General features: G+C 39.3%; 1 protein-coding gene across 1 annotated transcript in view; it reads left to right on the plus strand.

The window, feature by feature from the left end:
• Positions 1 to 4,785: 4,785 nt before the first annotated feature.
• The window catches only part of slc30a5 (solute carrier family 30 member 5), a 29,960-nt gene continuing 20,918 nt past the window's right edge, over positions 4,786 to 13,827 (plus strand). Inside the window, exons 1-8 of the mRNA XM_061980773.2 lie at positions 4,786 to 5,252; positions 5,384 to 5,506; positions 7,739 to 7,805; positions 7,908 to 7,993; positions 9,235 to 9,322; positions 12,019 to 12,106; positions 12,179 to 12,255; positions 12,320 to 12,490. Of these exons, the coding sequence (XP_061836757.2) occupies positions 5,182 to 5,252; positions 5,384 to 5,506; positions 7,739 to 7,805; positions 7,908 to 7,993; positions 9,235 to 9,322; positions 12,019 to 12,106; positions 12,179 to 12,255; positions 12,320 to 12,490 (771 nt within the window). The 5' untranslated portion in view covers positions 4,786 to 5,181. The remainder of the gene's footprint in view (positions 5,253 to 5,383; positions 5,507 to 7,738; positions 7,806 to 7,907; positions 7,994 to 9,234; positions 9,323 to 12,018; positions 12,107 to 12,178; positions 12,256 to 12,319; positions 12,491 to 13,827) is intronic.

Consider the following 13,827-nt stretch of genomic DNA (forward strand, 5'->3'; position numbering starts at 1 on the left):
CGATCTGACTAATCTAAGTCTGAGACAAGATCTAACCAGTCTAAGACTAGATTTGACCAATCTAAGTCATAGACTAAACATGACCAATCTGAGACTACATCTGACCAATATAAATCGGAGACCAGATTTGACCAATCTATGTCTAAATCTTCATCTGACCAATTTAAGTCTAAGACTAGATCTGACCAATCTAAATCATAGACTAAATCTGACCAATTTAAGACTACATCTGACCAATATAAATCGGAGACTAAATCTGACCAATCTAATTCTAAGACTAGATCTAACCAATCTAAGTCTAAATCTACATCTGACCAATCTAAGTATAAGACTAGATCTGACCAATCTAAGTCATAGAATAAATCTGACCAATCTAAGACTAGCTCGGATCAATCTAAGTCTAAGTCTAGAGATGATCAATCTAAGTCTAAGACTAGATCTGACCAATCTAACTCATACACCACACCTGGCCAATGTAAGTCATAGACTAGAGCTGACCAAACTAAGTCATAGACCAGATCTGACCGATCTAAGTCAGAGACTACATCTGATAATCTAAGTCTAAGACTAGATCTAACCAATCCAAGTCTAAGACTAGATCTGACCAATCTAAGTCATAGACTAGATCTGACCAATCTAAGTCACAGATTATATCTGACCAATCTAAGTCTAAGACTAGATCTAACCAATTGAAGTCATAGACCAGATCTGACCAATGTAAGTCTAAAACTACATCTGACCAATCTAAGTCTAAGACTAGATCTGACCAATCTTAGTCATAGACTACATATGACTGATATAAGTCATAGACTCGATCTGACTAATCTAAGTCTCAGACTAGATCTAACCAGTCCAAGACTAGATTTGACCAATTTAAGTCATAGACTAATATACCTGACCAATCAAAGACTACATTTGACCAATATAAATCGGAGACTAAATCTGACCATTATAAATCGGAGACCAGATTTGACCGATCTAAGTCTAAATCTTCATCTGATCAATCTTGGTCTAAGACTAGATTTGACCGATCTAAGTCATAGACTAGATCTGATAATCTAAGTCTAAGGCTAGATCTAACCAGTCTAAGACTAGATCTGACCAATTTAAGTTATAGACTAGAGCTGACCAATCTAAGTCGAAGACTAGATCTGACCAATCTAAGTCATAGACTACATATTACCGATATAAGTCATAGACTCGATCTGACTAATCAAAGTCTGAGACAAGATCTAACCAGTCTAAGACTAGATTTAACCAATCTAAGTCATAGACTAAACCTGACCAATCTGAGACTATATCTGACCAATATAAATTGGAGACTAAATCTGACCAATATAAATCGGAGACCAGATTTGACCAATCTATGTCTAAATCTTCATCTGACCAATCTAAGTCTAAGACTAGATCTGACCAATCTAAATCATAGACTAAATCTGACCAATCTAAGACTACATCTGACCAATATAAATCGGAGATTAAATCTGACCAATCTAATTCTAAGACTAGATCTAACCAATCTAAGTCTAAATCTACATCTGACCAATCTAAGTGTAAGACTAGATTTGACCAATCTAAGTCATAGACTAAATCTGACCAATCTAAGACTAGCTCGGATCAATTTAAATCTAAGTCTAGAGATTATCAATATAAGTCTAAGACTCGATCTGATCAATCTAAGGAACTGATGAATCCGACTTGAGAGACAAAACGTCTTCTAAGACAAACTCAACAGTCCAGTTGTGAATTAATCTGTAGTGAAAACAATCAAAAGTGCAAGTACATATTAGAATACTTTTTTTAAGTACAAATGTGTCACTTTTACCTCTGAATATCATGACCTTGTATGTTTATTTTTGTGAATACCTATGTATAACATATGTACAGTCCATCCTTCCATCTATTTTCTTCCGCTTATCCGAGGTCTGGTCGCGGAGGCAACAGCCTAAGCGGAGAAGCCCAGACTTCCCTCTCCCCAGCCACTTCATCCAGCTCCTCACGGGGGATCCCAAGGCGTTCCCAGGCCAGCCGGGAGACTTAGTCTTCCCAACGTGTCCTGGGTCTTCCCCTTCGCCTCCTGCCGGTCGGACGTGCCCCAATCACCTCCCTAGGGAGGCGTTCGGGTGGCATCCTGAGCAGATGCCCGAACCACCTCATCTGGCTTCTCATGATGTGGAGGAGCAGCGGCTTTACTCTGAGCTCCTCCCGGATGACAGAGCTTCTCACCCTATCTCTAAGGGAGAGACCCGCCACCCGGCGGAGGAAACTCATTTCGGCCGCTTGTACCTGTGATCTTGTCCTTTTGGTCATAACCCAAAGCTCATGACCATAGGTGAGGATGGGAACATAGATCAACCGGTAAATTGAGAGCTTTGCCTTCCGGCTCAGCTCCTTCTTCACCACAACGGATTGATACAGCGTCCGCATTACTGAATACGCCGCACCGATCCGCCTGTCGATCTCACGGTCTACTCCTCCCCCACTCGTGAGCAAGACTCTTTGGTACTTGAACTCCTCCACTTGGGGCAAGATCTCCTCCCCAACTTGAAGATAGCACTCCACCCTTTTCCGGGAACCATGGACTCGGACTTGGAGGTGCTGATTCTCATCCCAGTCGCTTCACACTCAGCTGCGAACCAATCCAGTGAGAGCTGAAGATGCTGGCCAGATGAAGCCATCAGGACCACATCATCTGCAAAAAGCAGAGACCTAATCCTGCAGCCATCAAACCGGATACCCTCAACGCCCATCTGCGCCTAGAAATTCTGTCCATAAAAGTTATGAACAGAATCGGTGACAAAGGGCAGCTTTGGCGGAGTCCAACCCTCACTGGAAACGGGTCCGACTTACTGCCGGCAATGCGGACCAAGCTCTGACACTGATCATACAGGGAGCAGACAGTCCGATACCCCATACTCTCTGAGCACTGCCCACAGGACTTCCCGGGGTACACGGTCGAATGCCTTTGCCAAGTCCACAAAGCACATGTAGACCGGTTGGGCAAACTCCCATGCACCCTCAAGGACCCTGCTGAGAGTATAGAGCTGGTCTACCGTTCCACGACCAGGATGAATACCACACTGTTCCTCCTGGATCCGAGGTTCGACTATCCAGCGTAGCCTCCTCTCCAGTACACCTGAATAGACCTTACCGGGAAGGCTGAGGAGTGTGATCCCACGATAGTTGGAACTTGGAACACACCCTTCGGTTCCCCTTCTTAAAGAGAGGAACAGTGTTAGTAAAATAACATACCACCTACTGCCGGGGTCGCCAACCTTTTTGAAAGCAAGAGCTACTTCTTGGGTACTGATTAATGCGAAGGGCTACCAGTTTGATACACACTTAAATAGATTGCCAGAAATAGCCAATTTGCTCAATTTACCTTTAACTCTATGTTATTATTAATAATTAATGATATTTATCTTTGTGGAAACACTGATCATCTTAATGATTTCTCACAATAAATACATATAGAAACAGATAAATATCAATATGCAACACTTTATTTTTATATTTTCTCTAAGTGCACATTTTTTAAATTGAACATTTTCAAATGATCTAAGACAGTCTTGTGAAATCACAATATCCCATTTTAACTAGCTAGCCACTAATATTTTTATAAAAGAGGAGAAAACACGAAAAAAATGAAAATAAAATTTTGAAACATAGTTTATCTTCAATTTCGACTCTTTAAAATTCAAAATTCAACCGAAAAAAAGAAGAGGAAAAACTAGCCAGTTCGAATCTTTTTGAAAAAATTAAAAAAAGAATTTATGGAACATCATTAGTAATTTTTCCTGATTAAGATTAATTTTAGAATTTTGATGACATGTTTTAAATAGGTTAAAATCCAATCTGCACTTTGTTAGAATATATAACAAATTGGACCAAGCTATATTTCTAACAAAGACAAATCATTATTTCTTCTAGATTTTCCAGAACAAAAAATTTAAAAGAAATTCAAAAGACTTTGAATTAAGATTTAAATTTGATTCTACAGATTTTCTAGATTTGCCAGAATAATTTGTTTGAATTTTAATCATAATAAGTTTGAAGAAATATTTCACAAATATTCTTCATCGAAAAAACAGAAGCTAAAATGAAGAATTAAATTAAAATGTATTTATTATTCTTTACAATAAAAAAAAAAAAATTACTTGAACATTGATTTAAATTGTCAGGAAAGAAGAGGAAGGAATTTAAAATGTAAAAAGGTATATGTGTTTAAAAATCCTAAAATCATTTTTAAGGTTGCATTTTATCTCTAAAATTGTCTTTCTGAAAGTTGTAAGAAGTAAAGTAAAAAAAATAAATGAATTTATTTAAACAAGTCTTTAAAATATTTTCTTGGATTTTCAAATTCTATTTGAGTTTTGTCTCTCTTAGAATCAAAAATGTCGAGCAAAGCGAGACCAGCTTGCTAGTAAGTAAATAAAATTAAAAAAAATAGAGGCAGCTCACTGGTAAGTGCTGCTATTTGAGCTATTTTTAGAACAGGCCAGCGGGCGACTCATCTGGTCCTTACGGGCGACCTGGTGCCCGCGGGCACCGCGTTGGTGACCCCTGACCTACTGTATCATTATCATTAGTAAAAAAACTGGTGCATTCAAAATGATGAAACAAATACAATTTATTCTTACAACTTAATAAGCTTACAAGTGATCAGTGTCAAAATGTATATTAATAAAGTAGGTTCTGTAGTTCACCCTTCCTGACACTAGATGACAGTATGCGTCTTTGAAGTGATGGTTGCTGCCTGCCTTTAAAGCTAAGAATAAGAAAACAGTGACGTGGATTGTTTATCTTGTCCGGAAGTGTTCTCCGCTCGGTCCTTTTTGAAAGGATTTTGCTCTATTAAATTTCACATTACTCGCTTGGCATGCGGTTTATTTATCTTAAACAGTTGTAGGACGTAATAGACGATTTGGACAAAGGCGTCAAGGTGTTAAAGAGTGGATAAAAACAGCAACTAGAGTCAAGCCAGATGGTTAGCTAGCGTGTTAGCTCGTCGCTAAGCTCCACAGCTATAAGGCTTCTTTATAGGTTTATGTGCGCTCCAAGATAGTAGAAAGGGACAATTATGAAAGTATTTTAACGACAAACATCTACTGTAAACAAGTTGCAGGTCACGTAGATATTGTAGATAGCAGTAATGGTATAAAGCGTACTTGGGAAGGTAAAATGGAGGATAAATACAGCAGCAATGTTCTCTCTGGGAGTAAACTGGGAATGGTTGAAGTTCCTAATTCTAGGTACAGTATTTGTCCTTATAAACTAACTTTGTTTTATTCGTTTGATCATGTGGCATGACTTGAAGTAATCAAGTCCTGATTTGTTTTGATTATTTTTGAAGGTCATACTTGTATGTTGTTTTCATCTGCAGGTTAACCAGGTACATCGTTTTGCTAGTTGTCTCCAAGATCCTCAAGGCCCTGGGAATATTTGAATCATATGACATCCTTAAAGTGGTTCACATTGTACAGTTTATCTTCATATTGAAGTTAGGGTGAGTATTACTAGTTGAAAGTTCAATTAATTAATTAAAAGGACCGTGTCCCTCGGGAAGTCCTGTGGGGAGTGCTCAGAGAGTACGGGGTATCAGACTGTCTAATTGTGGCTGTCCGCTCCCTGTATGATCAGTGTCATAGACTAGATCTGGCCAACCTAAGTCACAGACTAGATCTGACCAATCTAAATCACAGACTAGATCTGACCAATCTAAGTTACAGACTAGATCTGACCAATCTAAGTGACAGACTAGATCTAACCACAGACTAGATCTGACCAATCTAAGTCACAGACTCGATCTAACCAATCTAAGTCTTGAGACTAGATCTAACCAATCTAAGTCTTGAGACTAGATCTAACCAATCTTAGTCTTAAGACTAGATCTGACCAATCTAAGTCTAAAACTACATCTGACCAATAAGTCTAAGACTAGATCTGACCAATCTAAGTCATAGACTACATATGACCGATATAAGACATAGACTTCATCTGACCAATAGACTAGATATGACCGATATAAGACATATACTTCATCTGACCAATCTAAGTCTAAGACTAGATCTGACCAATCTAAGTCATAGACTAAATCTGACCAATCTACGACTACATCTGACTAATATAAGTCGGAGACTAGATCTGACCAATCTAAGTTTAAGACTAGAGCTAACCAATCTATGTCATAAACCAGATCTGACCAATCTAAGTCTAAATCTACATCTGACCAGTCTAAGTCATAGACTAAATCTGACCAGTCTAAGTCATAGACTAAATCTGACTAATCTAAGGCTAAATCTGACCAATCTAATTCTAAGACTAGATCTAATCAATCTAAATTGGAGACCAGATCTGACCAATCTAAGTCTAAATCTTCACCTGACCAATCTAAGTCATAGACTAGATCTGATAATCAAAGTCTAAGACTAAATCTAACCAATCTAAGTCTAAGACTAGATCTGACCAATTTAAGGAATAGACTAGATCTGACCAATCTAAGTCACAGACTAGATCTGACCAATCTAAGTCATAGACCAGATCTGACCAATCTAAGTCTAAAACTACATCTGACCAATATAAGACTAGCTCTGATCAATTTAAGTCATAGACTAACTCTGACCAATCTAAGACTACATCTGACCAATATTAGTCGGAGACTAAATCTGATCAATATAAGTCTGAGACTAAAGCTGACCAATATAAATCAGAGACTAAATCTGACCAATCCTATTTTAAGACTGGATCTAACCAATCTAAGTCGGAGACCAGATCTGACCAATGTAAGTCAAAATCTACATCTGACCAATCTAAGTCTAAGACTAGATCTGACCAATCTTAAGTCATAGACTAAATCTTGGTCCGCATTGCCGGCAGTAAGTCGGAGCCGTTTCCAGTGAGGGTTGGGCTCCGCCAAGGCTGCCCTTTGTCACCGATTCTGTTCATAACTTTTATGGACAGAATTTCTAGGTGCAGTCACCGTGTTGAGGCGGTCCGGTTTGGTGGCTGCAGGATTGGGTCTCTGCTTTTTGCAGAGGATGTGGTCCTGATGCCTTCATCTGGCCAGGATCTTCAGCTCACAGACGAGTGTGAAGCAACTGGGATGAGAATCAGCACCTCCAAGTCCGAGTCTATGGTTGTCACCCGTAAAAAGGTGGAGTGCCATCTCCGGTTTGGGGAAGAGATCTTGCCCCATGTGGAGCAGTTCAAGTATGAGTGATGAGGTGGTTCGGGCATCTGGTCAGGATGCCACCCTACGCCTCCCTAGGAAGGTGTTTAGGGTACGTCCGACCGGTAGGAGGCCACGGGGAAGACCCAGGACACGTTGGGAAGACTATGTCTCCCGGCTGGCCTGGGAACGCCTCGGGATCCCCCGGGAGGAGCTTGGCGAAGTGGCTGGGGAGAGGGAAGTCTGGGCTTCCCTGCTTAGGCTGCTGCCCCGGCGACCCGACCTCGGATAAGCGGAGGAAAATGGATGGATGGTTGGACACTTAATTTTTATAGTGTACTTGAGACATGATGGCTCTTCGTCTTCGCTGCCTCACAGTCCAAAACTATCCATTGTCCCTTGGAAATGGTCCAGTCTTCAAGATTAGAATCTAGTTTTGGTTTGGAGGCAACATTCTTGCATGTTGTCAATCATACTGGAATTGTCTGTTAGAATGTTCATGTACTCTTCAGTCAATGACTAAAGACAAACAATGACTGTGTGTTGAAATGTATCTGCTATTATTCCTAGGTCTGCTGTTGTTCTACTTTTCTTTCAAAAACCCTTTTCTTCTGGAAAAGTCATCTCAAAAAGACAGGTAGGTTGGCTTTTTCATTTGTGTTAGATTACGCCTTACTTTTTTTTCACATGTCGTGCCATGATGGTTAACGTATTTCTTTGAAATGTTTTGTCTTTCCAGTGGATAAAGTTACTAAAGCATGCTGTTTTCAGCTGCATCATATCCCTGCTGGGCTTTTTTGGTCTGACTCTCTGTGGACCACTGAGGTAAATGTTACATGTCTTCATACATATAAACAAGGCTTTAGAGAAAATGTGTTATCTTGTTTATTGATTGTCCATGCTCTTGTTCAGAAGCCCTTAAAGGGGCCATATTATCATTTGTTTCTGCATTTAAAACACTTACTTGTGGTTTACATAACATTTAATAGTGGTTCTTTGGTCAAAAATGTATATCGATTGTTCTACAGACTGTTTTAAGGCTGCTTTCTTACCATCTCGTCAGGATGCGCGGTCTTATTTATGTGGTTCACGAACAGCGTTTTCTACCCGTCATCCCTGTTGTAATTTATATGTAAGATATAAGTTAGAACTGTAAGCTACTTTGTATTATAAATGGTAACAGCGGAGGATGCATGTGGATTTACGAGCCAGTCTGCCCCACAATAAGAGGATAGAGAAAAATAATCAATCAATCAATGTTTATTTATATAGCCCTAAATCACGAGTGTCTCAAAGGGCTGCACAAGCCACAACGACATCCTTGGTTCAGATCCCACATCAGGGCAAGGAAAAACTCAACCCAATGGGACAATGAGAAACCCCCCCCCCCCCCAGGGCGACCGGTGCAATGGACGTCGAGTTGATCTAGCATAATATTGTGAGAGTCCAGTCCATAGTGGATCTAACATAGTAGTGAGAGTCCAGTCCATAGTGGGGTCAGCAGGAGACTATCCCGAGCGGAGACAGGTCAGCAGCGTAGAGACGTCCCCAACCGATGCACAGGCGAGCGGTCCACCCCGGGTCCCGACTTTGGCCAGCCAGCGCTTCATCCGTGGCCACCGAACCTATCCCGCCCCCTCCACGAGGGAGAGGGGGGCAGGGGGGGTCTATTTAAAGGCTAGAGTATACAAATGAGTTTTAAGATGGGACTTAAATGCTTCTAATTCTTCTTCTAAAAATAAGGAGTTTATTGACTACAACGTTGGACTACAATTTGAAAACACTTTCGGTAAATTTATACCATATATGGATAATCCGCTGACAACAATGAGAACAACTATTGGGGCAAATTTCAATCATTAGCAGAAATATAAAGGAAAGCAAGGTTGTTGTGTTTTTTTATAAATATCTCCGCCATGCATCCATGATTTTGTTTAAAATATTCGGGACTTATGCAGATTCCAAATACACATAAGCAGGTACCAACAATAGGTAGGATAAGTTGGTTTTGCATAGTAGCGCCCCTTTTAAATGTGTCTCTAAGGTCTGTTGGGTTTCTTTTACAGGGCGTTATTACTTTTTGAGCACAGTGACGTGGTGGTGATCGCACTCCTCTGCGTCCTTTTTACCAGTTCAGGAGGAGGACCGTCAAAGGTAAAGAGTCAGCATTTACAGATTGTGCTGCAACAGCCATTTTTGGTGAAGTGTTGGTATCATTTAGCTTACAATAATGCATAAGACTGTGTAGGGCTGGACGATTACGGCAAACATAATAATCACAATTATTTTGATTGATATTGAAAACCTGTGTAAAGTTGGCCTGCCTTGTCATTGCAAATATTAAAAATAGCCCTGCCATTTATTTGTGCTACATTTGTATAGGTTTTTGCGGTAACATTTTTTGTTTGTGCCGTTACGGTTTTGAGTTTAATCTAAAATAAATTTTCTGACTAGTTTCGTCATCCTGCCCAGCCCCACTACATTGTCAAAATAAAAGCAAACATGTCCCAAAGGTTTGTGCTAAATTCGTACTGCACATTTTTGGTCTAATTATTATAGTTCTTATGTTATTAAGTGTTTTATTATTCATAACCAGCCCTCTAACCTTGTCAAAATATTCCCAAATGTTGTCCCATTCGTTTGTGCTAAGTCTGTGCTGGAAATGTTTTGTTGTCTATTAGGGACAAGCGGTAGAAAATGGATGGATGTTATGGGGCTGGTTATGAATAATAACACATTATTAACATTAAAACTAATGGTCAACAAAAATGTTTGCTGCACACACGAATGGGACAACTTTGGGGATGTTTTGACAAGGTGGGGGGGCCGGTTATGAATCATAAAAAGTTAATAACATAAAAACTATAATAGTTAGACAAAAAATGTTGGCTGGATGATGTCACTAGTCAGAAAATTTATTTTAGAATAACTTAAAAACCGTAACGGCACAAACTAAAATTTGTACAGCACAAACCACCACAAACGTGCTGTAGCACAAACAAATAGCAGTGTTATTTTAATATTTGCAGTGATAAGGGGGGCCAACTTCACACAGGTATATTGCAATCATAATTAATAAACAAAATTGTTCATTGATTTGATAACATTAGTATTTATTCAACGACCAAAACGCAACAATAAATATAACTTAAAAGAACAATGGGAAATAAATTAGTAACGAGTAAATATGTATTTGATTGACAATATCCTCCCGTCTTAACAAACAGCTAAGCTCAAATGCTAACATGAAAACAAAAGACATTAATGTCTTTCCCAATTAAGGATCGACATACCCCAATTTAAACTTATATAAACACATTGCTGTCTGAGCTAAGATATTCAATTGTGCACTTTGAACTTACAAGCTGTTCTCTCTCAGACAAAGTCATTATTCTATACTCAGAAGAAAAGAGACAGAGGTGGTTTTATGGTGCGTTTAAGGACCGCTGAATAGAGTAGGATGCCACAACGCCTGGCAGAAATAATAAACAATAGATTTGATTTATTACGTACTTTTCATTTAAACTAAATCTTAAAGTGCTATAGTACAAAGTATAATTTAAAACAATACAAACTAAGCCATTAAAACAGATAACAGACTAAAACACTGTAGGTGAAGCATAAGAAACACAAACAGGCAAAATAGTGGGTATCAAGTTCTTTGGGACTTTTCTTCGCCCGCACTTGAAAAGACTGAAGATTGTAGAGGACGCTTTATCAGCTCAACTCCAGTGGATTTTGTTCTTTATTTTACACCACATCTATTACATGAGCTTTTCAGGATAGGTTGATAAACTAAAGAGGGATAGCATCAAACACTATGAGCAGTAACCATTCAATGCTTAGTAAATAACTATCTATATAGTATTTACATCCAACTGTATCTTAGTACCAACAATGGTAATTATTGTACATACCAGTGGTCTCTCTGGTCTTCTCTCATGACAATCTCATTCCTGTAGTTCTGTCCATTGCATCCTCCTCAAGTGCCTTCTTTATATCTTATGCGCATCACATGGTATCAAGAATTAAACACATCAAACAGTCAAACTTTGCATCGTGCCATAAAGAAAAAATATATCATCATCATCAGAGTATCCGAGTTTTGATAAAGTACTTTTTGAGCACATAGAACATTGCAGCGATTATAATAATCATTTTGGTCACGATAAACGTGATATGAAATTTTCATATGGTTACATATTCCTACAAAACACAAATGTTGACTTCTTCAGGAGCATATCTAATAAAATGAATGATAAATGATGAATGAATGAATGACTATTGACTTTATCAGCAATAAATGCAGTTATTATTAGAGGTGGGGAAATAATCGATTTTTAGATGCATCGGAATTTGGACATGGACGATTATAGAATCGATTAGTAAACGTCAACAATCGATAATTTATTTATTTATTGTAAGTAAAGTAATGCAGACCACCTCACCGAGAGATCCGACTAGCTCCTTTACTATTGGGCACTTATGTTCCAGTTTTGCACACCGTTTTTATTCATTTAATGAATGCGGGAATTAATTTAACTGTTTTTTATTCCAAATTAATAGTTTTTTTTAAAGATGCGAGTGATAAACGCTTATTTAGTGAAACGAAAAGAAATGTAAAACTGCATCAATACACATAAATTAAAGATGCATCAATAATATATTTTTAATCAAATTGTAGCTCCTGAATCGTTATCGAATCATGAGGTGGCCAAATATTCCCACCTCTAGTTATTATTATGATGTATTTGATGTGCATGATGCACTATGCTAAAAATGTCTTCATAGTTCATATTTTCTGCTAACATAACTTGAAAACATTAATGACGAATGAATTTGTCTTCCAGACCAGAGGCGCAGCTCTCTTCATCATCGCAGTGATTTGCCTACTGCTCTTCGATAATGATGATCTCATGGCCAAGATGGCAGAGCATCGTATCCTTAATGACTTGATGATCAGTGATGACTCTATTATGGTTATGTGTGAGCCTTGACTCCTGTCATCAGCCGAGGGGCATCACGACAGTGCGCTAACTCACTTCCTCTACACCGGCATCGCATTTTTAGGGGTCGCAGATCACAAAGTATGTTTGCCGTTATCGAAACAAGCTTAGTTACTTTTGTAAACTCATCAATTCTTCGCATCAGGGTGGTGTTGTGCTGCTGGTGGTGTCTCTGTGCCTGAAGGTGGGTTTCCACACAGCCTCCAGGAAGCTCTCAGTGGAACTTGGAGGATCCAAGCGCCTGTTTGCTCTGGACAACCTGGTGTCTGCTGTGGTGCTGCTGCCCTGGGTCATAGTGCTGTCAGTCACCACTGAAGTAAGTGCAGAGAATGAAGCACTTTGACACGAGGAATTGAAATCACAAACACAATGAGCAGTTTACATTTAAATAGGACTTTTACACAGAGATCATGGCCGATATTTGCCTTTATTAACTGATCGGCGATCGGCTAAAAGCTCCAGAAACCAGCCAATTTTTATCACAACTGTGTACCAGTGTTTACGTACTAAAGATTGTACTCATATGGTTTTATTCCTTTAAAAATGATGCACTCTCTGGGAGACACAACTACATTTTCATATTCCTGTTACACGTATTCAGGAGTTGCATGAATTGCTAAGCATGCTACACACACACAGCATGATGACACAAAAAGCTAACTGCTAAAGCTTCAATGTTAAGTAAGGGTGAGCGATCCAAATGTCAATACTAACGATACCTAGTATGGTACCCGTATATAACTGATACTAGAGTGCTTACATCAATGTTCTTGTTATTACAAAATTATCAGGGTTTCCCCTTAATGTAGTTGAATGTGGCGTGCCGCCATGGCAATTTTATTACCGCCACATCTTAAAAATATGGTTGTTGTTTTTTTTTTTACTTAAAACAAATAAGTAATATAAAATTTTGAAGCCCCCAGAAGAAACCACACCAAGTCTGACACTATTTTAAAAATGTTATTACTAGGGATGTCCCGATCCGATATTTGGATCGGATCGGCTGCCGATATTTGCCAAAAATTGCGTATCGGCAAGGCATGGGAAAATGCCGATCCAGATCCAGTTTTTTAAAAAACTCCGGTCCGTGTTTTCCAACGCACCGATTTAAATAATACATTCCACTTTTCTGCTGCTCCGTAATTTCCGTTCCGCATTTTCCAGCACACCTTCAACACATCCACAGGTCTGTGAATTCTCACGCAGTTGCTTTTAGCTGCTGGCATGACACGACAGGCTCTTCTCACTCTTTCCTGTGTCTCCCTCTCACAGACAGCAAGCGCACCTTCTTACACACGTCACATACTGTCATGTCATACGTCACATACTGTCACGTCATACGTCACATACGTATACGTCCTCCCCGAGCAGAGAGGTAGCAGCATGGCTAACGTTAGCTGTGATGCTAGCGCAGCCGTGCGAGCAACGATCCCTCTAAGGTGCGCGCCTGTGCAATTGCGCACTGTTTAAGCGTCCTCTGCGCATAGCAAATCTATGCCACGCACAAAATCAAATAAAAAAATAAGCGCATAACAATTTTCGACACACGGACACGACAGAGAAAACAGTTTTTGTCATCATTGTTCAAATATTGTGACGTCTGTTGAGACGCTTATCTCCATTCGGTGCCACACGCCCACACCATCAAAATGC

The sequence above is a fragment of the Nerophis lumbriciformis genome, linkage group LG20 (genome assembly GCF_033978685.3).
Source record: "Nerophis lumbriciformis linkage group LG20, RoL_Nlum_v2.1, whole genome shotgun sequence".
Classification (NCBI taxonomy): domain Eukaryota; kingdom Metazoa; phylum Chordata; class Actinopteri; order Syngnathiformes; family Syngnathidae; genus Nerophis; species Nerophis lumbriciformis.